A 25,869-nucleotide genomic window follows, 5' to 3' on the forward strand; every position below is an offset into this window, starting at 1 on the left:
GTGATCTTAACCAGTTCAATAACTCAATCAGGATCGTTCACTGCCTACTGCATCACTTGATGTGATATATTAAAATCTGCACATGCTCTCTTTTAATGTTATGTACATACCATTTGGGTTCCACTGGTCTTCTCCTCCCAAAACGAACAAGAAGTTTTCTACTTCCACAACACAGTGATGGGCACTATTATATGGCATAACTGCAAATAAAACAAAGTATTCTTTATCATTCTCTATCTTAGCACTCTGTTTATTTAAAATTATTTACTTTAGCAAAAGTAAAAACATGACTCTGCAAAATCTGGAACTGGATACGTAGGTAATGCATAGCTCTAAATATGTATGTGCAGTGAATTTACAGCAGCCAAAATCTGATCGATTAACAATAATCTCACATAAGGGAATCCTGCAAATTACTGAAGAATAATCATGTTACATGAATTATGGTTACTAAGACTACTCACACCTGTCTGACTGATATCTACGGGCATTCTAAAAATAAGAGACACATGAAAATGGACCAAGAAGTCTGGTATTTCTCTGAAAATAAGACAGAAAATGCTAGGACACATTTAAAAAACCTCATCCCAGCTTTGTTCTGTTGGCTATGCTTCCACAGCAAGAGTCAGTATGTTCAGTAGCTTTCTATTACACAGCAATGAACAAACTGCATTTCCATACAGTTTTAAGTTTTTAAATTAAGGTCCTGCTGATTTAATGCTTTCTCCAAATGTATACGCTTAATTTCCTGTACAATGTCATTAGCAGCACAAACACACATTTTCTATTCATCTAATCAGGAAGCCCTTCATTAACAAAGATCAAAACTGTGATATTAGGTCTGCAATATCCTTTTTTGGGAAGCATTTTTAGGATTGTTATTATAGGCCTTGGCTAAAACCATTATACTCTATTTTTCTTTTCATTTCCATTTTCCACAGCAAGAGCTAAGGTACAAAAACAGATTGCTTATATACCGTAATGTGTACTGATCTGTGTTATACAGCACTATTGTACTATCATAAGGTAAATGTAAACTAACATGGTATTAGTTATCATTCCACATGCAGTAGTTTTGGCCCAGTGACACCAGTAGGAAAAATGATGTCCTTGTTCAGCTCATCATATGGGCACCTTAAATCTAGGTGAGGACAAATGGGGAGGTGATGTGCATGTACAGGCAGGGAACTTATTGCTTGACACGGATCAACAGAGCACTTAGGAAACCACTGCAGTGGGAAATCAATATGACTCAGGGCCAGCTCTTACTTTGTGCTCTTTTGCCAATGCCAAAAAAAAAGCAGCTTATCTCACACTTGGATTATTTTGGGTGATATATCTCTCATTTCATTTGTTTTATTATCTTTTATTTTTCTCAGAATGCAGTTGTGCAGTATAGCATATGCAAATAATAATAATAAGAAATATGCATAGCTTTGTTATTTAGGACACATTTTCTTAAAGATCAAGTGGGCTCATTTAAGCTTCTTACTGAAGTTTTTGCAAGGCAATGATGAATAAGCAAGGTGCATTTTTAGTTTTTAGTAAAGGTCGAATATTATTTTCATAGTCTGTGCTCTTACAAGCCATATAAGGGAAGCAATTCTTAAATTACACAGCCTGGTTTAGTGGAAATGCATTAATGAAGGTTATTTGCTACTGGTAAATTTTATATAACCATGAAGTAACTGGGACTAGACACTCTATAGGGATTTTTACCATATATAGGTTGCTAGCATGCTGAACGAATTTAAACACCAGAGGTTTTGATATTTTATTAGTCAATGCACAGTGTTTCTCCCAAATGCAAAATATTTTCCGCATTCTTTAAATTTCAGTCACTTTCCCCATTTTGTAAACCTTATCTTATAAACTGGACCTTAGCTATTTTTCATGTAGTTTGAGTTGCAAGATGAGATTGTATTCCATAGGACAATAGTGTTTTTTTCTCTACATGCCAAAAAGGGACTCTCCAGCCCTAGCAAGCAGGGCCACCAACTAATATCTACACAGCTACTCTGTTATTTTGTAAAATTAGGATCAAGCCAATGACTGTATCCATAACCAAGTTCTCTCTTGTTCTCCTTTAGTCAATTCCTGAAAGATCTTGCATTTACCAAAAAACAAAATGCACACAGTACATCACCCGCAAATATTTGTTACCCTTTGTGTTTGAATTACTTTGTTTACTCCCCCACATTAGTAAAAACAGAGAGGGTCAAAGGAGGAAGAAATTATATTTTAAGTTTTTCAGCAATTGACATGCACATAAATGATCATGCATCCAAGAGTCCCACGCTTATGAGGACAACTAAGGGCTGGTCTACACTAGGGGGGGAAATCTATCTAAGACATGCAACTTCAGGTACGTGAATAGCGTAGCTGAAGTCGAAGTATCTTAGATCAAGTTACCTACCGTCCTCACAGCACGGGATCGACGTTCGCGGTTCCCCCTGTCGACTCTACTACCGCCGTTTGCGTTGGTGGAGTTCCGGAGTCGACAGGAGCTCGTTCGGGGATCGATATATCGCGTTTAGATGAGAAGCCATGTATCGATCCCTGAGAAATCGATTGCTACCCACCGATACAACCAGTAGTGAAGACGTATCCTCAACCTGGAAAACTTAACGGCTTAATCCTGCTCCCACTGAACTAAATGGCAAAATTCTCACTGACTTAATTGGTGCAGGATTGGACTTTAATGCCCAAACCTTTAGTTGTTGCTCAGGTAGAACTCCTAATAAAGTTAACGGGAAGTTTACCTAAGTAAGGGCTGCAGGACTGGGCCTTAAGAGAAGAAGTGACTATGACATGAGTCTATACTAGCTTTGCTTAGTTTCCTGTAACATTATAGGCAATATTTTGTGCTCAGCGCTACATGAATTTTGACTGTGATATTGTGCTCTGCAAGCTGTGAAGGAGGCAGAATATCAGTTAGTATCTGAGAGGAACTTCTTGCCCTGAAATTGCAATATACCCACAGCTACATTTTTAACACCTAAGCATTCTCAGTGTCCTTCATAATTCTGAATTAGTTATGAATGAAAACTATGAGAATGTGCAAATTTTATAGCTCTAAAAATGCCCTTTAAAAGAGAAAAAAACCTCTAGTTCTAAAATGTAACTTTTAAAAAACAGGTGTCTTAGTTTTGCACATAGTCTAACTTTTCTTACTGCATAATCAAAACATATGGGCAGGACAAACCAAAAGATAAATTCAGGTTCCAACAGCATTGGTGGAATCTATTGATGTCATTCATGTTACAAGGGTATAACTGGCGCAGAATTTGGCCCACCACATGGTCTGACCATATAGACCAATACTCTCATTAATTTTCTATCTGTCCCTTTGGCTGCTGATTTATTTTAATAACATGAATCTCAGCCTCTCATTTTTAGATTTCAGCTCAGGTGAACACTTGCCTGCCCCACGAAAAAGGTATTTGAAGAGAAGTTTGTATGCCATGCTCAAACACAGCCCAGTGTGAGTTTTTAGCGTGTCAGTCAGTGAGTTAGAGGGAAAGGGTAAAGAGAAGCTAATCAGGATGAAATGAGATTAAAGGCTGTCTAATTTTACAGCAACTGTGATCCATCAGCCACTGTGAAAGTGACAGTGGAAATGAATGATGGAGACAGACAGGTGGGGCTGTACATTTCACTGATTTATCCTCAAATGCACTGGGCCTTATTTTATTGAGTGAACATGACCGCATTTATCATGACTGTCATCTAAACCCACTTCCCTCCATTTAAAAAGGTCACTTTACTAGGAAGAAGTAGGATAGAGGCACTTTCAAAACAGATTTAAAATCCAATAATACATGTTTATAAAGCCCTGTGCAAGAATTCTCAACTTTATTAAACGAACTAGTAGAGTTAAAAGAAAGGGAAAAAGATCACTAAGTAAAAAAAGAGGAAGGGTCTTGGTTATTTGAGGAATGTGCTTAGATCCCAAGGTGATAAATGCCTTAGATTCGGAAATACCCTAGACAGACAGATACAGATTAGATAAAATAAGCAGACATCACCTCTTCCAATCTTCCCTCTCTTCAAAGTTCTTGGAGTCTAAGATCTATCAACTCAGGCTCCAATGGACCAAAAATGGAACCCAGGAGACCTAGCTGGCTTGAAGGGTGAATGGCAACTTCTCAGGTAGGTAGGTACCAAACTTTTTAGAGCTTTTTAGGTTAAAACCAATACCTTGAATTATGACAGAAATCGACTCAGAAATCAGTGGAGATAATTGTGGAATGAGCTGCCTCTGAAACACCCCACTAAACAAACGATCTGCTGCATTCTGCTTGAGCTGATGTTCCTGAATGCTCTTCTGCTATAGTCCCATGTAGAAGACATTCCAGTAATATACACATGTAGTAATGTGTCCCCTGCAGAACTCCTTAGAGTAGGCCATATTTGAGATGACAAAAGGCATAGATAACTATAACGACGCCTACATCCAAAAACAAAGGCAACAACCTTATAGCTAAGGACTAATAGAAATAAAAAGCACTTCTTGGCCAATGCTGCTACATGGCTATCCAGAAGCAGTGGGGATCCAACAGGACATGCAGTCTCCGAACCTGTGTCACAGCGGGCATACTCCCCTGGTACACAGCTGGCCATGCTTTGCACTGCTCCCCCAATTCAGTTTTGTCAGATGAAATCTCAGCCAACTTTCTCTCATCCTAGGCATAATCTCTGATAGGCCCTAGAAACTATTCAGCTATGCAAAAACTCCTCTTGCTCCTCCCACTCCAGATTCCCCTGGCTGGCTTGTCCTCATTTCAGCACCAACCAATGAGCAGGTCGAAAGAACAGGAGTGGCACGTCCCACATCGAGGGGACTACAGTGTGGATCTTTCTTTCTGCTTCCACCAAAGGAGGATAGCTGTGACAGACACACACACACACACATGCACTTGCCTCCCTTGGTTTTACCCCTCAGCTACCAAGAGCTCACACAACACAGCCTGAATCTGAGCAATCTTATCTGCTAAAATTCCCTCAAAAACTATACCTGACTCTGGTCTTTGATGTAAACAAATTAGATAAGTAGATTTGTCACTGCCTAGAACAGTTTATCTGATTGGGATTTTTCAGGTGCTCTGAGGGAGGTAAAGAAAGCTTTCTTCACCTACAGCACAGCCACAGCATAGCATTTCAAAACTCTATATACCCCAGTCATGCTTGTCATCTGTTGTATGTCATCAGTATACCATCATGACCTGTGAAAATGAAGTAGGGCAAGAAAGTGTTTTAATGATCACTACGGGTATGTTTACACTACAAAATTAGGTCGAATTTATAGGAGTCGGGTTTTTAGAAATCGTTTTTATACAGTCTATTGTGTGTGTCCCCACACAAAATGCTGTAAGTGCATTAAGTCGGCGGACTGCATTCACAGTACTGAGGCTAGCGTCGACTTCTGGAGTGTTGCACTATGGGTAGCTGTGAGTAGCTATCCCACAGTTCCCACAGTCTCCGTTGCCCATTGGGATTCTGAGTTGAGATCCCAATGCCTGATGGGGCAAAAACAGTGTTGGGGGTGGTTCTGGGTGCATGTCGTTTCACGCCTTTTTTCCTGGGTTACCTGAGCAGATGCCATACCATGGCAAGCATGGAGCCGGCACCGTCACCGTACGTCTCTTGGGTGCCAGCACACGTGGGACTGCATTGCTACACAGCAGCAGCTCATTGCCTTTTGGCAGCAGACAGTGCATTACAATTGGTAGCCATCGTCATCATAATCCTGGGTGCTCTTTTAGCCGATCTCGGTGACATCAGTCAGAGGCACCTGGGCAGACATGGGAGTGACTCAGCCAGATCACTCCCATTTTCTGCCGAGCACCCAAGAGATGACGATGGCTAGCAGTCCTACTGCACTGTCTTCTGGCAGATGATGATAGCTAGCAATCATAATGCAGCATCTTCTGCCGAGCACCCAGGAGATGACGACAGCTAGCAGTCGTACTGCACTGTCTGCTGCCAGCCTAAGATGAAAAAGATAGATGGATCAAAACAATAAATTGCCCCAATTTGTTTTGTGAAATCAATGGCCTGCTAAACCCAGGGTTTTGAGTTCAATCCTTGAGGGGGCATTTCTGCGTGACAGTTGTTTGTGTTTCTCCTTGATGCAAAGCCACCCCTTTTGTTGATTTTAATTCTCTGTAATCCATGTCATCAGTCGCCCCTCCCTCCATCAGAGCAACGGCAGACAAGTGTTTTGCGCAAAACCAGGCAATGAGGCGACGGCAGCGCGGTGACGAGAGGGACGTGGTCATAGACTTCTCACAAAGTACAGGCCAGGCAATGTGCCCTGGCAATGTGCACATCATGCTGATGAGCTCTGCAAACACGCTGGCCAAACAGGAAATGAAATTCAAAAGTTCGCGGGCCTTTTCCTGTCTACCTGGCCAGTGCATCTGAGTTGAAAGTGCTGTCCAGAGCGGTCACAATGGAGCACTCTGGGATAGCTCCTGGAGGCGAATACCTCTCCAATTCGACCCAGCAAGGCCGATTTCAGTGCTAATCCTCTTGTCGGAGGTGGAGTAAAGAAATCGATTTAAAGAGTCCTTTAAGTCGGAAAAAGGGCTTTGTCGTGTGGATGGGTCCAGGGTTAAATCGAGGTAACGCTGCTAAATTCGACCTAAAGTCATAGTGCAGACCAGGCCTATGTCAATAGGAGAGGATAGTGCATTTCAGGACATCAATATTGTGGTCTCTGGGCTGGATAATATTCATTTCGCGTAACGTGAATCCAGATAGTTCCATTAGCCTTGGGGAAGCAGACCAATAAAGTAGGTCCTTTAGTTCAACAGATCAGGTACCTGCAAACTCAAAAACGCAGGGGACTGTAGTTATCTCGTCGCAAAGGTATAATATTCATCCCCCTGACCTCCAAACCTACCCTCAAAACAAGATCCAGAGTACAGCTGGTTGAATTATTTGTTGTGAATAAATTACCAGATATGGTTAACCTTTTCTTCTGTTCACAAATCATTTACATAAAGACCATTTTTACTAATTTATTTGCGATTTGTTTTTATTCAACAAACAGTTTATACAAATAAATGCCAACCTAGGAATTTTTGGTGAACTGTTCACTTTGAATGTTAACTATTTATTATTTGTGGTGCATGACTGGTCATGTAAAACACCTGGTATAAAATTCTAGCCCCAATGAAGTCTGAAGTCAATGAGGGTTTTTCCATTGACTTCAATGGAGCAAGGATTTCACCCCTTGGTATTTTCAGATCATCATCAGATGAATGAAACTTCAACTAGGAGAATAATGAATGACAAACAGTGAATAACAAAGACCTTTGTTCTCATGTAGGTGTGGTAAAATTGATCAGCTATTCCAAATTTGAGCAAATATTTGTGAACTCTGTTTTTCCAGTATTAGAGCAGCTCCAACATAGAGTGTGGATGAGCTGAGCCAGAAACCACTTGGGACAGTCCAATATTAATTGCACCAGGTCCTAAATTGATCAAGACAAGTCCCTATTCCCATAAATGTTGAAGTCAGCCACTAGAGGAAGTCTCAGAGACTCCACCAACATAGCGGAGAATAACTCTATCAGCTCAGCTAATGACTCAGGAGTCCCTCTGCTACTTGGTGACCTCTACATCATCACCAGCCCTGTCTTAACTCCATATAAGATTCACACACAAGATGGACACATGCTATTAAATGCACATTGGGGTAGAGGTCCTTATTCAATTGAGGTTGGAAGTAACCAACATAACTTCACCTCTCAACACATCCATGAGAACGTAAGAACATAGCATAAGAACATAAGAACGGCCGTTCTGGGTCAGACCAAAGGTCCATGCTAGCTCAGTTCTATTTGCCGACAGTGGGCCAATGCAGGTGCCCCAAAGGAGTAACCTAACAGTAATGATCTCTCTCCTGCCATCCATCTCCACCCTCTGACAAACAGAGTTTAGGGACACATTTCTTACCCATCCTGGCTAATAGCCATCAGTGGACTTAACCTCCATGAATTTATCCAGTTCTCTTTTAAATGCTGTTACAGTCCTAGCCTTCACAACCCCTCAGGTAAGGAGTTCCACAAGTTGACTGTGCACTGTGTGAAGAAGAACTTCCTTTTATTTGTTTAAACTTGCTGCCTATTAATTTCATTTGGTGACCCCTAGTTCTGTATTTATGGGTAAATAACTTTTCCTTATCTACTTTTCCACATCATCATGATTTATATACCTCTCATATCCCCCTTAGTCCACTTTTCCAAGCTGAAAAGCTGCCTCTCTAATTCCTCCTATGGGGCCGTTCCAACCCCTAGATACTTTAGTTGCCCTTCTTGAATCTTTTCTATGTCAGTTATCTATTTGTACACAGTATTCGGAGATGTGGCGTACCATCGATTTATATAAGGACAATAATTATTGTCCCTTCTTATTTCTTCCCCTTTTTATGATTTCTAACATTTCTGTTTGCTTTTTTGACTGCCTCTGCAACACTCTGTGGCACATGCTTTCAGAGAACTAATCCCTGAGGACTCCGAAGATGCTTTTCTGAGTTATTGTCAGTAAAATTTAGCCCCCATCATATTGTATCTATGTTGGGGTTATTTTTTCCAATGTGCATTCATTTACATTTATCCACATTAAATTTCATTTGCCATTTTGTTGCCCAATCACTTAGTTTTGTGAGATCTTTCTGAAGTTCTTCACAGTCTGCTTTGATCCCCTCAATTCAATCTAAACTGAGTATCAAGTAGGCGGGATTTGGGCAAATAAAAGTCATAGGAGTCACCCAACGCATATTATATGTTTTCTATTTAGTAACATACTCTATTTTAATGAAAATATAAATGATAGTCAGTATTTAAAAGTAAGTTATTAACAGTTAATTATTTTGTTTCTCTTTTTGGAATAATACTAGCAAGATTTGTCCAGCACGGTTCTCAGTTTAAAAAAATCTCTAGTGGTTAAATTTTTCAAAAGTGTATGCCTAAAATAAACACCTAAATCCAATTTAAGCACCTAGACAGGCGATTTGATTTTCCAAGTTATCAAGCACCTATAGCTCCCACTGAAAACAAGTACTTTAAAGTGCTTTGAATGTGAGTTCTTCAGGGCAGAGACCTGTTTTCTTACATGGGTGAAATTTATCCTTGTGCAGAAAGCATTAGTGGAAACTTAAGTGGTGTTAAGCCTTGTGCTGTCTGCCTTACCCATATGTTTGTAAAGGTCCTAGCATACTTTTGGGCCCTACATCAATAATAAAATGAAGTTATCCACCTGGACTTACATCTGCAGTGTACAGATATAGCAGGAGGATTCTGAGTTTACATTCTAGTACTTACTGGCTCCTGTGCATCTACATGCTGACATTATTGTAGTCATGTGCTGCTCAGAAAGCACCTTTGGACTTCTCTGCACAACTTAAAGAGATTTTGTTCAGTGCAGCCGAACTGCCACTACATTTTCTGAGATGTGAAGTCTACAGAAATGTGCCAGTCTTACTGTTATGAAGTACAGTAGTGAGATTTAATGTACATTATTATGGAAATGTTAATAGTGACTCTTTTGGGACCCATGAATATTTGTTCTTGTGTTGTTTTTCTCTGCTTACACATGCCACCTGCCATCACTGCCAAAAACTCTTTACTGAATCCACACCATCTAGAGGCCAATAGTTCATCAGGCAACATTTTGTCCACAACAGTGAACTATGCAATATCATATCAGTGATGTTTTGTCCCCAGTAGCATATACTGTATACACACTCAGGCCTGGATTTATGATCTCTAAATTAGAGCCCAACATATATTACTAGGGATGACATCTCGTCACAACTAATAGTCTTATGATGAAACACTCACGCGCAACATTTTGCACAATAAAATCTCATCACAGAAGAAATGATGAATGGACCCTGACGAGATGAAGCCACAGCAAAACCACCACAGCTCCATAAAGAAATACCATGCCATTCCATGAGATGCTGCTGGATCCTTCAAGATAGCTGTTTGAGGACAAACATTCCCTCTTCTAGCGGCACTGAATCAAAAGCAGCCCCCCCCCCCACCCATGACAAGCAATTGATCTCTTTTCTGTGTCTGTTCTTGGCTCCACCTCTGCCTGAGAATAAGATTCACTGACTTCAATGGTTACCATGCTGTTCCCTGAAGCACACCTTTCTGACCCAAACCAACCACAAACTCTATCTTGTGGCTTCCCAGCAATCTCAGATCCCTATCAGATCCTCTCCCAGCCCCACAGTGATTAATAAGTTTCCACCCAAAGGCTAACCTAACAGTCTTTCACTGAGTTCCCGTTTCCCGCCAGGCTTGGTCTTTCATTCGCTTAACTTTCAATCCTGTAGCTTCAAACCCTGGTCTTGACTTACCTTCTGGCTCCTAGTAACAAGTTTTCTCCAGAGGACCCCAGTGCTGCTATTTCTCCCATCAGCACTGAAATCTTTCCAGGAGAGGCCAAAAATGGGACTTTTGCACTAAGCAGGATCTTCATGGGGATGGCAGGTGCCAGAACTCCGTCATACAGTGAAAGCATATTTTGAGAGTAGTCCTTATAAAGATATATTACATTATATATTACAGTATTCTTCTTTTATAATTGTGTTGCTATGAAGTTTTGGACTATTACTGCTGAATACTGTAGTATTTTTAATAAAAGGGAATCTTCCAGCAGGGCTCTACTCCACCAGCAGCAGAAACACAGCAGAGGGGAAAGGAAGAAGCTCAGTAATGGCTTACTTTCTCCTCCAGTAAAGGTGCACCATGGAAGGAAGCCTGATTCAATTTCTGAGTGTCCAAAACTCCCAGTGTGATCAAGAACACTGAGTGGGCCCATGGATGTGTATTCACTGGCATAGTTACTCTGATGTGCCTATAATGGCTCTGAGTTGCTGAGGGTCCCTGACAGTGGAAAGTCCATCAAGGCAAATTTCAGTGGCACAAGATGGCCACAAGTTTCTCTTTTGGGCAGCCCACATGCAGTCAACACAGTCTCCAAAGGGAGTGGTGCTGGCTGAGAAGATGCTGTGGTCAGGGCATCCAGGTGATTCACTGATTTATCACATCTCTACTGCAACCTTTACAGGTTGGGCCCCTAGAGATACCATGGCATGTAACAGGATGGTCTGCCCTGTTAAAGACCACAGGCCTGGGGCCAGCCAGACCTATTCATTAATCTGGCGTATCTGAGGAGAGGACAGATGTTTCCTATAAAAAGCCAGGCTATCAGTAAGGAAGAGGGCCAGGAGCAGTAGTAGCAGTAAGTTGCCTGGGAGAGGCTGCCAGAGTCCCCTGCGAGGAGAGACAGTGGGAACCTGAAGGGGAAAAGTGCCTTCAAGAGCCCTGGGAGGTGATGGCTGGTTAGAAGAGCCAAGAAGAATCCTGCAGTAGACCCTGAAGCAGGAGGGACTGAGGAAGGCAAAGGGGAAAATCTCGTTGGAGCTGTAGAGCAGGATGAGCTATGTTTGGAAAATAAAACTGTGCCTGGAAAGAGACTCCGGATGTGGCAGTGGGTCCTTTGTGGACTGGGCACAAGCCAGCACCTTTCACAGAGCTTGAAACTTCCTCCCCTGGAATTCCTTAGAGGAGTGGTAGCGCTGCAAATAACAGCTACCAGGGCTCTCGTACATGGCATCTCTCTGTGCCTGGCTGAGTGAATCTGACCCAACAGTTTGTTCCCATACAAAATGGACAATAAAAGCAAATTTTGAAAATGTGCTAGCTACAGTGCAAACTCTTATGGAATTCAGTGTTCAGAGTGAGACTTTAGGGCAGGTCTACACTAAAAATGCTGTGTCGGCACAGCTGCATTGATGCAGCTGTGCTGCTACAGTGCTTAAATAAAGATGCTCCTATGACAATGGGAAAGAACTCTCTCATTGGTGTAGTTAAATCACCTCTGCAAGAGATGGTAGCTATGTGGATGGGAGAAGTTCTCCTGCGGACATAGCGCTACCTACACGGTGGGTTAAGGTTGGTAAAACTACATCATTCAGGGGTGTGGATTTTTCACACCCCTGAGCAATGCAGTCTGTAGTGCAGACCTGCCCTTACTCACACATAAGCTAGAGAAGGCAAAATTAAGTTTTCCAAAAAGAAACACCAGAGGAAGGAAGTGGGCAGTTCTCTTAGTACCCATCCTAGAAAGGTGCTCACTGGACAGGGAAATGGACTGTCCCATAGGCACCTCCTCAGGCTTTGGGGAAAGAAATTTGACATGTTCAGCACAATAGCTGAGTTATGCAAAACTTGCCTGAATTACTTACTGAGCTGATCTACACATAGGGGTAATTTGAGGACATTTGTTTGAATAAACAACACAAATCTGTTTTGACAATATTTGCATCCCCTTTTATTTGCTTTTTATGAACAATGGTTATGAGAAAGTGTCACAAACACTCTGGCAAATATGTATTCACATGAGCATTCATGCCAGAAGTTTTGCATTACCATCTTGAAAACTCTTTGTGGGTCTGGGACTCATCCAGCCAGGAAACAAACAATGTCATGTTTCTTAAGTGAGCAATCACACAGTGTAAGCATCAAACTACATATAGTTATTATTTGAAGAAAGAGTGGTGGCAAACTGTTTCTCAGCAATACGCAGGCTGACATACGTCCATATAAAATCATTCATGAATAATTTTAAATAATGAACACATTCATAAACATTAATGTCTGTTCATAGATAACTCACATGCAGAATAAAGAGCTAAATTTATGGAAATCAATGTCCACGGTGGTTCACCCAATTGTTGAGCATGCGCAGTATCTCCCCAAAATTAGTAACGTAAAGTTATCTGTTATATTCATGCACAAACTGGTAACTTCAACAGTTAGCACTATAATATATTTACTATAACTGAAAAACTACTCAACAAATTTAGTCCCACAAAATGAAAAACAACTTTGTCCTTTGAGACAGTTCTGAGTATAGTTGTGTGAATTGTTTTCAAAGAAATTCAACATAAGCAAAATATGAAACTTTCACAATTCATTGTGAATTCCAGTTCAAAACTGGGTCCTGTTTTAGTAAAATGTTGATGCCAAAGCATACCTACATCTGAGCAAATCTGTTTTCATTATAGCAACATGCAACACTGAAATAATAAGACATCGTTTCAAAGCCAGTTAACATTTTTGAGAAATTTCATGAAAACTTAAAATTTCAGGGCATGTAAGTGAATAAAACAAATCTGGAAAATTTCACAAAAAAGGTCACAACTTTATGCAACCCCAACTGTCAATGAATGAAAGTATGAGTTGAGAATGGAAATGTGTTTACAACCTTAACTACAGAATAAGTTTTACTAATAATGGAATTAATTTCATGTGTCTTTAATTTTGATAGATAGCTAGTGATCTTCGTATCCATGTTTGTGGTCACAAACTGCATCTATTTTGGCGTTTCTTGATCAGCCACATAAATGCTGTACAAACTCCAAAGTCCATCAAGTTAATTGCGATAGTTGCAGTAGCCTGTTGTCGCATTCCTGTCTTACCATTCTTCATAAATTGAAGTTCCATACTAAGGCACTAGATGGTGCACATTGTTCTCAGCTCCCTCCCACCCCCTTCTCAGAAAATCATTTAAATTATACCTAAGCTTTTCCTTTTGCAGCCAAGCAAAAACAAAGAGGTGAAATGTAACACAAAAAAGGCATAGCCAGTTTCTTCCCAAGCAGTTCACTTCTGTTTGTTCCTCATGTTCAGTTTGAAAGGAGAGAAATCAAACGTAGTGCACAAAAATCAAAAGCACTAGGCACAAATCCTGAGAGGTACAAAGCCCCTATAATTTCCTTTGAGAGACTGCCCACTAACTGCTATGGGAGTTGCAAGTGCTCAGCAGTGCTCAGGATTTGGCACAGTATCAGTTATACTTGCTTTGTCTTATCTGGTCTCAGTTCCCCGAACCCAAACTGCACAAGAATCAGTCAGTGATTCCTCTGGCAGTCCACACACATCTGCTTTTCTACTCCACACTTCAGTCCCAGGCACAGTTCCCTTCCTTACCAATACATGGCAAAAGCTCTCTCTTATAATAATGTTGAGGAACCTGGATAAAAACAATGTGCCTGTCTTTGTCAAGGAGAGTAGTTCCTCATTATAGGAATCAGGATGGGTAGAGAGGATCTGAGGGAACTGTGGTACAAAACAGAGACTTCCAGAAAAAAATCATTCTAAAACACACACTTCTTTTCAAAGGAAGCACTGTACTTTACTCAATGCTAGTGAAGTTGCTGGATAGAATAAGGTCAGACATATTACAGCTGTCTTCTTTCTCTTTCCCTGAAGAAAGCCATTATGGCTAAGGCAGTAGAGTCTTGGAAACATGCCCAGGCTTTCAGAAATATACAAGGGATTTACTATTGCTTACTCCTCCATTCTGAAACCTTTTCCCTTTTCCCACCACTTTGGTCCCAGGGTCAAAGCCGGAGGAAGGATGCAATGTTAGACCAGTTGGAGCATGAGATTTTGGAGCTGGAAAGGTGACTGACATCTTACCCTGGGGATCCATCCCTCTGCAGAGAGCGTTAGGAGAAGCGGAACATGCTCTGAGTTCTCTATCACCATCAGGCCCAGGGAACCTTCATTCAATCCCGCACCCAGCTCCCTTGGGAGAACGATTGCGGCCCCTCATTCTTCTACATCCAGAGAAAAATAGGAGTGCCAAAAAGTGTATTACCTGTCTCCTAGTGGAGGCTAGCACCCCTCTCATAGATCTGGTGGAGATGTGTGGAAGGGCCAGGGCCTTCTATGCCAGCCTCTTTTCCCTGGATCCGACTGACAATGATTCCTGTGGGGTCATGTGGGACGAACTCATTACAGTCAGCAAAGGCAACCAGGAAAGGTTAGAGCAACCCCTCACTCTGGCTGAGTTCTTGGAAGCCCTCTGTTTGATGCCCACCAACAAATCTCGGGGCATCAAAGGGCTGATCATGGAGTTTCACTGCATTCTGTCCTTAGCCCAGATCGTGCCACTGTGAGCCGGGTCCGTGGGGAGCAGAGTTCTCCCTCTCTCACTCAGGTGGGCAATGCTTGCCCTGCTGCCTAAAAACGGAGACCTCTGTGACCTAAAGAATTGGTGCCCTTGTTTTGCCCTTCAGTATGGACAACAAAGTTGTAGCAAAAGCCATCTCGCTGCAGCCTGTGCTGGTGGATGTGATCCATCCCGATGAGACCACACCATCCAGGGCCAGACCATCTTCGATAATCTCTATCTGGTCCATCTAGCACGTAGGGATGGTCTGTCATTCATCCTTCTGTCCCTGCAGGCAGGAGAAGGTGTTTGACTGGATGGATTACAGGTATCTCATGGGCATCCTGTGGGCTTTTGGCTTCAGGGTTTCTCCAGGTGCTGTACGCCTCTGTGGAGTGGTCAAGCTCACCTGGGGTTTGACCAAACCTATCACCTTCAGTCAAGGGGTTTGTCAGGGCTGCCCTATTGTCTGGATAGCCCTATATAATTGCTATCGAGCCCTTCCTTTGTCTCCTCCACAAGAGGAGGGCTGCTGCTTGAGGAACAGGACTTTTGGATGGTTCCGCTAGTGTACACTGATGACATGTTCCTCATGGCCCAGGACCTGAGAGACCTGGTGCAGGCGAAAGCTTGCCAAGCCCTCTATTTGACGGCCTCTCCCACTGCAGTCAACTGAGTCAAGAGCTCTTGCCTGATGTGAGGTCAGCTGGCAGGCAGACTCCCTCCCACCTGCGATCTGTGTAATCCAGTGGAGTGCAGGTCTATGGCTTTATCTGGGCATGTACCTTTCGCCACTGATCTCTGGAGAATTGCATCAATCTAGAGGCTAGGGTGTCTGACTGGTTGTGGAAGTGGATGGGGCTGCTCCCGTACCCTTACTTTTGTGGCAGGACATTGGTGTCAATCAGCTGGTCCTGTCCATACTGTGGCACTGTTCAACACCCTGAACCTATCCCAGGGACCCTGGACAGCCTCCAGAAGAAGACCCTGGAATTTTTCTGGTCGGGATTGCACTTGGTCTCTGAGGATGTCCTAAGCCACCCCCATGGGAGGCGGGACAGGGACCGGTTCATGCCTTCCACCTTCATGCTCCGCAGAGACTCCTTTACAGTGCAGATAGTCCGGCATGCAGCATGCTAGCACATGTCTTCCTCCGCTGCCTACAATACAAACCAGAAACTCTTTTATTGCCACCTAAGAGGTCTTCCCCAAACCCCTCTGAGCTGCTGTTCTTTTACCAGGACCTCTTCAGAACCTGAAAGGTAGTTTCAGTGACCAGGTCCATAGCAGCCCCTGACTACATAAACCTCCTCGTAGGTGGTGTGCAGGTGGTGGTGGTGCAGGTGGTGGTGTCCCCCTTGTTGCTCCAGAGGTTGATCCTGGCTGGTACTACCAGACTCAGAGACCCCCCCGGACTATGATCAGAGGTACTGGGTGGACGCCACAGTGCTCTGCCCTGTTGTGTCCTCCAGGAGGTGAGGGCAGCCCTGCCTCCCGCTTCTCTCCTCAGCTGCTCCTAACATGTCACCTGAGCTGACTGCACCATGTCCAGCTGGTCTGCCTCCAAACCAGGCCTGGAGAATATCTGTACATTATCATGGTTCAGACCATCTATTTTCTTGCTTTTGTGTCCCACCCTGACACTAAGTGGCAGGACCTGCTGCCACCCCAGGAAAGTGAGGAACTCTGATGGGCCAGCCTGTATTCCACTCTGGCTCCACAGCCCACCAGGAATATTAGCTGGCCACTCCTCCATGGAGCCATGAGCATGGGAATATACCTGGTGTGGCTCACAAACTCCATTTACACCTGTTCCTTTTGTGGTGAGAAGAAGAAGCTGGCGTATATCTATGTAGGGTGCATCACATTGCAACCTCTCTTCCGGATCCTCCAGAACCTCTTACTGAGTTCTGGCTGCACTTCTTCACACACCTTCTCATTTATGCATACCCATCTGTGGCCACACAAAGCCACAGGACCTCCTTGTCAGCCTCCTCCTGGCGCTGGCCAAGATGGCCATCCATCATTCCAGGAGGAGGAAGCTGGATTGGGGGGTGCTCTGCGACCGTTGAGTTTATGTCCATTCCCTTGTTCAGTCATGTCTCCAGGCAAAGCTCCTCTGTGCAGTCCCCACTGACTGCCTAGACACCTTTGAGGAGCATGGGTGCTGTCGGGGTTTCTCTGCTCAGTGTGCCCTTCTGGTTCCCTGATTTTTTTTACCTTTGACCTCACTCCTGCTCTTTTTTTCATTTGTTGTCCACAGAAATCAATTGTAGCCTGGGCTAGTGGTTCTTCCCCCTTAACTGAGGGTACAGGCTTGTAGTTATAAGTGGGCCTAGACCCGCCTGCCCGAGTGCTACGGATAGTGTATAGATAGATAGATACATATAGATACATAAAACAACAATTTTGCACCCTCACCCAAAATGTAGTCTTACCCAGGCTCCCTATTACACACATATCTCACCTGAGACCCACATCCACTAGTCCAGATTGCTCTCTCTGCAGACACTGGGGGATTCTCTTCCTCTCTCAACTGGCCAAGGGAGAGAAGGAGAGTGCGGCAGCAGGGGATCTTTTCCTCTAGTCCCCTTTTCAAGAGCAGGGCTGCTTCCTTTCCTCTTGGCTGGCAGTGAGGAGGAAGCAGTGTCCTCCTGCCTTTTCTGTCCCCCGAAGAGGCGGATTTGGAGGTTCAGCAGGTGCCAGAAAGGGAGCACTTAGTGCAGATGCAGTCTGGGTCTTTCTCTCTCTCTGCCTGAGATCCAGACTTCCCCCTCCCAACTGGTATAATGCTGGGTGGCAAGGAAGAACAACATAGGGTGGGAATTTCAGATGCCCTCTGCTGCTGCTGTGTGGAAACACCAGGAACCGTTTTAAACAGCTGCTCAGGTAGCTCAGTCAGCCAGCTCCTGGCTTTGTTTCCACCTATCCTCCCTGAGCAGCAGCCCTGCCCATGAGACAGAGATGGATGCTCCACTTATGCTGATGCCTAATGTGGTGTGCAAAGGAGGAGTAAGGAGTGGACTAAGCGTATACACTACTCCTCTCCCAGCACAGGGTCTCCTGCCACCATGGTTCCGCAGCCTGTCAGAAATAGTCCTACCCCTTGTATGTACCCATGCACACACTAGTATCTGTGTTGTAGTCCTAGCACAGCTACAGCAACACTGTCAGACATTCCCGTGGAATACTGCACCAACATCAGCAGCTGTGTCAGGGAGGACAAAACCATAACAATGGAGTCGGATCTAGGAATGAACAAAGTAGGATTGCTTAATAACAAACACTCCCACACAGCCTGTATTTGAAAATTTAATAGAAGCTTCCTTGTTACTGAGTTTGAATTCTAGTTAGAAGAGAATAAAAAAGGGCAGAAAGGGAAAGAGAAGAAAAATCTAGTAAAAAGAGGGTGAGAAATGGAATAGAGAAAAACACGGAGAGTGTGATAAAAGCTGCACAGCAGTAGAGAAAATTATTTTCTTTATTATGTGTAAAGCACAATTTGCTCAGCACCCTACAAAACACAAAATACAGACTGTCCCTCCCTGAAGAATTTTACAGTCTTGCACATGGAAAAAATAAACACAGTATACAGATCTTTAACCCAGGGTACTTGGTCAGCACAGATTTATTCTAACACATAGCACAGCTCTGCATGCAGATAGAAGAAAAATGTTTAAAAACAATTAAATTGCCCTTAAAAACAATTTAAGTTTAAATTATAGGGAAATAAAATCTCAAAATTCTAACAAATTCCACAAATGCCAAAAATGCAGTAGTTTGAGATATTTGCAAAGTCAAATTTGCAAGGTTAGATCACTCCTCATATGACTGTACTTTGCATGTGCAACACAGCTACAGTGAGTATTTTGCACTTGCTGTCCATAGCCTAACAGCTGCAGTCTGTTCTGTCTAGTAAAGAAATGCTTCATTAAAAGAACAAACTGTATAAGTAGGGGCATTGCCAGCAGATGGAGGGACATGATCATTCCCCTCCATTCGACATTGTACTGTGTCCAGTTTTGAGCGCCACACTACAAGGATGTGGAAACATTGGAAAGAGTTCAGCAGAGGGCAACAAAAATGATTAGGGGGTTGGAGCACATGACTTATGAAAACAGGCTGAGGGAACTGAGATTGTTTAGTCTGCAGAAGAGAAGAATGAGGGGGGATTTGATAGCTGCTTTCAACTACCTGAAGGGGGGTTCCAAAGAGGTTGGAGCTAGGCTGTTCTCAGTGGTGGCAGATGACAGAATAAGAAGCAATGGTCTCTGGTTGCAGTGGAGGAAGTTTAGGTTGGATATTAGGAAACACTGTTTCACTAGGTGGGTAAGCACTGGAACAGGTTACCTAGGGAGGTGGTGGAATCTCCTTCCTTAGAGGTTTTTAAGGTCAGGCTTGACAAAGCCCTAGCTGGTATGATTTAGTTTGGGATTGGTCCTGCTTTGAGCAGGGGGCTGGACTAGATGACCTCCTGAGGTCACTTCCAACCCTGATATTCTATTATTCAAACTCCTTGTAGCTACACTCTTAGATACATAGTTTGGACAGGTAGCTGCACTATATGCAGGGGTGGCTCCAGGCCCCAGCATGCCAAGTGCGTACTTGGGGCGGCATGCCACAGGGGGCGCTCTGCCGGTCGCCGGGAGGGCGGCAGGCAGGATGCCTTTGGTGTTTGCCTGCGGGAGGTCCACCGGAGCTGCAGGACCGGTGAGCAGCAGAGCACCCCTCGGCATGACGCCGTGCTTGGGGCGGCAAAATGTCTAGAGCCGCCCCTGACTATATGAGAGACCTGGAGTCAATTTCAAATATCTCTTCTGATTTAATGTTTTCTGACATTTAGAAGTAGTTTTTAGTGTTAAAGCATTCCTCACAATAGATAGAATATGTAAATGATCATAAAAATCTGTTTAGAACAATTGTTGAGGTCAGTATTACCTCCAGGTTTCAAAAATATATCCAGTCACATTATATAAGTATGCTGAAAATAGGTTTAATTTTCATAAATATATATACTAACCATTTGTATAGCAGTTTCCGTCTAAATTAAGGGCCTCATTACAGACACTAGAGGCCTAATAATTCACTCACAGTGCACTACTGCCAGCCTCAAACATTCATGAGTCAGACTCCAAAAGATCATCTGACTAGCTTAAAAAAAAAAGATAATAAAAAAAAAGTAGCCTGGGGTTCTTGTATTTGCCTTCTAGCTTTTGAGCCTTTGTGGGTAACAATTTCAACAAGTTTTTCCCTCAACGAGGGCTAGAAACTTATTTTTTTTACAAATGAGAGTAATTACTTGAGCGTAGGAGTGGGAGCTTTAGGTAAAAGGCCAAATGTTGTGAGAGGTGAGATAAAGTCACAACAGCAATCAAAATCAGGCTCAAATTAAGGGCTAAATTGTGAGTTTACTCCCAGACCCATGGCAAGGGGAAGCTTGTAGCTACACTGCCCCAGGGCTTTGAGCAGATCGGGGATGGAACTATGACTCTGACAGACACAATTCTCTTCCTAGCTTTCGCTTTCCTCCAGCATCTACCAGAGTAACTGATTACTTCTTGGGCCACACTGGCTCAGCTGTGATTGCCAGCATGTTGGAAGGGTAGAGCTGAGGGCATTCTCTGCCCCACGTGTCCACTCCTCACTGAAGAAGAGGCTCTCCCCATGACAGTGTCATGTGATGCCAGCAAGTGAGGCACAATCTTACATTAAGTCTCTCATACAATCCTGGGGCACTATTCTCATAAAATAAGAGTAAATCTCATTAATTCCAATGGGAGTTACTTGTATAGTGAGTTCAACTGCAGTAGAGCCCAGAGGCCCCCATAAGGAGCAAGTCCCTGTGCAGATGGGCACTGAGGGATGGTTCTGTAGCAAAATCCTTACAGACAAAATATAAACAAAGGGAGAGTACTGCTCGGAACTGCGTCCCTTTCACTTGCATAAATACACTCTCTCTCTCTTTCCAGGGCCAGAGAAAGGGAGCTAGTAAGGGAGTTTTCCCTACAACAGAAGGACTAAGGTCAAATCTCACTGAAAATAACAAAGAAATGATGTTGGGAAGAAATAGTCAAAACAAACCAGTCTGGTGAAAGTTGGAACAAAGACACAAGGTGCAAGCATGCTTTCAATACTGGACATTTCCTTTGTCATTTTCAGTGAGACAATGAAGTCAGATTCTCTCTCTTTATGCTGGCTAGCAGAGAATGCACTCTTCTCTCCTACCTTCCGGTCACCAGCTGGCTTGTGTGTGTGTGAGTGAGAGAGAAACAAGGCGGGTGAGGTAATATCTTTTATTGGACCAACTTCTGTTGGTGAGAGAGACAAGCTTTCGAGCTTACCCAGAGCTCTTGAGAGACAGAGAGAGATGAGGAACTTCCATGTAGATAAAGGGGAAGTAATTTAGAAAGGCACTTTCTGAGACAGAATGCAGGGCTGCATACAATCTAACTTAATATACTAACACCAGACTCACTTCAGCGCACTACCCTCAGCCTATCAAACTGAACTTCCTTCTCTTCGCTAGTGGCTACTTCATAACAGGGAGATGTTACATTTCCAGGGAGGTTTGAATAAGTTTTCTGGAAGTAAATTAGTATCTACTATCTTTGATTATTAACCCAGTAGGAGTCCCTGGTGCAGTGGAGTTTAATACCCAAAGTGAACTGTGAAAAAACTGAAGAGACTCCTTTGTTACAAAAATTGGTTCATCTGTACTACACAAAAACAGCCCCAAGACTTCCAGAAGATCGATATGAACGTCCATGGTCTACGAAGAGGCAGGCAAAGTGCTAGATCATCAGCTTCAGGACTTCAAGAATGCCACTAATGCAAAGTAGTGTTGAATAGGAACCATTCAGGTTTCTAGTAGACTCAAGTTGCCCATTGCACATTGATTTAAATGCAAGTGACACCAGGGATAACTGTGTCTCATTAAACTGAATATAGTTCCATTGATCCTTTCAGGCACGGGTGGCTGGTGAAGCTTCCCCTGGGGGTGGCTAGCTCCCTGTTCCGCCTCCTCCACCCTTGGCTCCAACCAGACTCCATCCCCACCCTCCTTCTGCTCGGCTCCCTCCCCGCTCAGCCCCCCCGCCACCAAGTCCCTCCTCACACCCCCACCTCCAGCGACACTCCCCTGCCTCATCCCTCCTCGTGCTCCCATGCCACGAGACCCCCTCTTCCTGCCATTTTCCACGTCCCTCCTCACTCCCCTGACAAATACCCCCCCCCCCAACTGCAAGACGCCCTCGCCTGCCACTGGCTCACTGTGTCCCTCTTCACTCTTCCACCAGCTGCGAGACCTCCACCCACCTCCTCAGCCCCCCGCCTGCCTGCTGTTTACTTCCTCACTCTCCCAACAGAGCCCCCCTGCCTGCAGTGAGACACCTGCCAGACCACCACTTGCCCCCTCACCCCCCTGCCCACCCACACTCACCTCTTCACCCTCTGCCTGCCCATTGCTCCCCTCCTCACTCCCGCACCTGCCCACTGCTCCCCTCCTCACACGCCTGCCTGCCCGCCACTCCCCTCCTCATTCCTCCACCCACAGCAAGACCCACGTCCTCGCCTCCTCACCCCCCGCCCGCCACTGGTCTCCTCAGTCTCCCGCCCCACAAGGAAGGGGAGTGAGGAGGGATGCTGCGAGCGGCTAGGACCTCTGGAGAGAAGGGGGTGGAGTGGAGGAGAGGAGGAAGACTTACCAGGCAGGTAGCAGCAGGTGGTATGGGCCTTGGGGGAGGGGTAGAGCAGAGAGGGGAAGAGGTGTCCGGTTGTGAATCAGTGGCAGTTTAGCCTTCCCTGGCCTGTTATACCCGCCACTCATGCTTTCACTGCTTATCAGTAAATGAAGGCTATTTTCAGCACATCAGCCTTCCCAACTGGTAAAGAATACAGCCTTTCTGGGTTTAAACTATGTACTGGCAAAGAATAACTATCTTTTTTTATAATGACTGTGATCAAGACCAGGACTCAGCGATGCTAGGTGCTGTATAAATACACAGCAAGAGACAGTCCCTGCCCTGAAGGCTTTACAAAACCACCTCCAAAACTGTTAGTCAAAGTGGCTCTTTCCAGGCCTCCAGCTATTTATCCCTGGTGAAACGCCCATGAATCATCATAAATCACTGCTAAGTTACATACGGTCAAATGTTTCCCCTCCTTTACCCACTAAGGGCTTTGTTTTACGCCGACTGAAGTAATTGAGAGTCTTGCTCTAATGCAGAATTCGTTAGCTAATATTTTCTACTGTGAGACTCATATTCTGGATCAGCATTTCCTGTCTACTCAGAATTAATTCTAGTTGTCACTTTGCAAAGAAAGGGATAACTTTCACTTCTTTCAGTTTTTCATATCTCCCTTAGACATTCAAAAACAAGACACTAGTTTATTATAACTGAAATGTGTCACGTCCAAAGAGCCCTGTGTAATTCTGAGTCATATTTCGACCCTTTACTGTCTTGGTGTGGTATTACAGCTTTGCTTACACAATACAGGTACCTTGGCCATAGTGGGAGAGATCATGTTCCCCCTGCCCTCACAGCCACAGGTATTGGAGTCAGAGCCACCAATGGCATAGGGTCCTGCATGGACAGCTCCAGCATCCCACTGATCCCATAGGAACTGCACCTCACAACTTCTATGTAATGATAGGGGATCTCTGCAATGCTCCTCCCCTTCCCATGCAATCCAGTTTTTTATATGGCTAAAGCACTCTGTATATGAGAAAGGGTAACTGATAACTTTGCCTGACAAACACAGGCAAATACCCTCAGTGCTATATGATTAAGTGATCAACCCTTAGGGAAAATTTCTATACAAATTACTAGAAGATGAGGATTTTTCTATAGAAAATTGTTCTCTATTAAATTCTATAGGATGATTAAAAATCAGTGGAAAGATTAGCATTATCTAATTAATTCAGTTTTTTAAAAGAACTATTCTAATTTCTATAGAACATTACTGGTTTCATGCCCATGTAATTCTGCAGGACTTTCCCATAAGAGATTACAGATTATCACTGTGTTTCCTATATTAAAAATCTCAAGTGAGAGCTCTTAAACAGCTGCAACCATTTCAAGCAGGCTGTTGCATTGTATTATAGGAAAAAAGCCTACCATAGCAGTCCTTTCTCTGTGAGTGAAGGCCTGGCTGTGGAAATGACGCATCTGGGGTGAAGCCAAACAACTCCCCCAGACAAGGGGACATTAAGGAAGGGCTTTATTGCCATTATAAATCTTTGAGTTAAGAAAAATCAAATTTCGGAACATTCTTGGAATTTCTGTTGCTTGGCTAGAAACATTCTGTGAACAGAGGGGAGAATGATTGCTGCTGCTTCGATTGTGGTGGTTTTCAAGCAGGGGTACATGTACCCTTGGGGGGTATGCAGAGATCTTCCAGGGGGTACATCAACTCATCTATATATTTCCCTAGTTTTAAAAATGTCTACATAAAAATCACTAGTGAAGTCAGTGCAAACAAAAAGGTCATACAGACAATAAGTTGTTTATACTGCTCTATATACTAAGTACAATATTTATATTCCAATTGATTTATAATTATATGGTAAAATGAGTAAGTAAGCAATTTTTCAGTAATAGTGTGTTGTGACACTTTCGGATTTTTATGTTTGATTTTGTAAGCAAGTAGTTTTTAAGTGAGGTGAAACTGAGGATATGCAAGACAAATCAGACTCCTGAAAGGGGAATAGTAGTCTGGAAAGGTTGAGAGATACTGTTTTATCTGTTCTCAATCAATGAAATCCCCCCCGGAATAAGGCCCACAAAACACTAAAGGCTTAAGTGCTACACAGGGCCTTGTATGGAGCTTTTACATGGGGGTGTAGTTCTCTGCTTAGGCAGAGACTGATGGGCGCCAGTCACAGCACTATTTATTCCAACAATTATAATTCAACTGAATAAAATGAAGTTTAAATGATCTTGTGCATACATTAGGCGTAATATAGCTGGGAGACAAGGACTGCTTGTGCACCAGTCTGAAAACTGAGGTTCAGATGCCACAGACAAGTCAGTGCTGTAGTACTGGCTACCATGATTTTTAAAAAAAAAACAATTTCAGTCATCTGGGGGTAAAGCAGATAAACGCTGTCCTATCTAAATGCACAATGGCATACATACATTTATAGACCTCTATTCAGCGAAGTACCATACTTAAGCTATGTTTAACTTAAGTTCTTTGCTGAATAGCCGTGGACTTAGGCACATGCTTACATATATTGCTGAACTTGGGCCATCAACTACAAACATTTTTCTGCTATCACACCTTCTGGTTATATATGGTTTTATGTTTTAGTAATAAAGATACCCTTTCAATTTTACCTCAACCATAGGACAAGCTCATGAGTCAAATTTTGCCATCAGTTACATGCACACAATGCCATTGACTTCAGTGAGGTTGCACAGGTATAACTGAGGTTCCATGGCCTTTGGATACTTTTTCCAATAGTCTTTTGCTATTCAACCAGAAAGCCAATCTTTTTGGATCTGGCAAAGGTCTGAAGTCACTTAAAATGCCTTTTGTGTTATTTCAATAGGAAATGAAAAGCACATGTTAAACAATACCATCCAAATATATTTTAACAAAATATTCCTGGACATCATCCTCTGAACATGCTGATCCAGAAACAGCACTTTTCCAACATCCTCCTTCTTTGCTTGACCCAAATCAGTGCATTTGCAATTCTTTCAGTTAACTTTTTTGAAGAAAAACCATTTGAACATTCAAAATAAAGGCTTAGGTGTAGGAGAGAAGCTATTGGAAGCTGCAGCCACCTCAGTATTTTTACTTAAAATATTCACTTTTTTTCCCTTACAGTACTATAAACCAGACTTATTGAATAGTGCTTTATCCTTACCCCTCTCATGT

The 25,869-nt window shown here is 43.4% G+C and overlaps 1 protein-coding gene across 1 annotated transcript in view; it reads right to left on the minus strand.

The window, feature by feature from the left end:
* Nucleotides 1-25,869, minus strand: part of KLHL14 (kelch like family member 14) — a 77,162-nt gene that overhangs the window by 22,587 nt on the left and 28,706 nt on the right. The window contains exon 3 of the mRNA XM_032765265.1: nucleotides 111-200. Within this exon, the coding sequence (XP_032621156.1) occupies nucleotides 111-200 (90 nt within the window). The remainder of the gene's footprint in view (nucleotides 1-110; nucleotides 201-25,869) is intronic.

The sequence above is a fragment of the Chelonoidis abingdonii genome, chromosome 2 (assembly GCF_003597395.2).
Source record: "Chelonoidis abingdonii isolate Lonesome George chromosome 2, CheloAbing_2.0, whole genome shotgun sequence".
NCBI lineage: Eukaryota > Metazoa > Chordata > Testudines > Testudinidae > Chelonoidis > Chelonoidis abingdonii.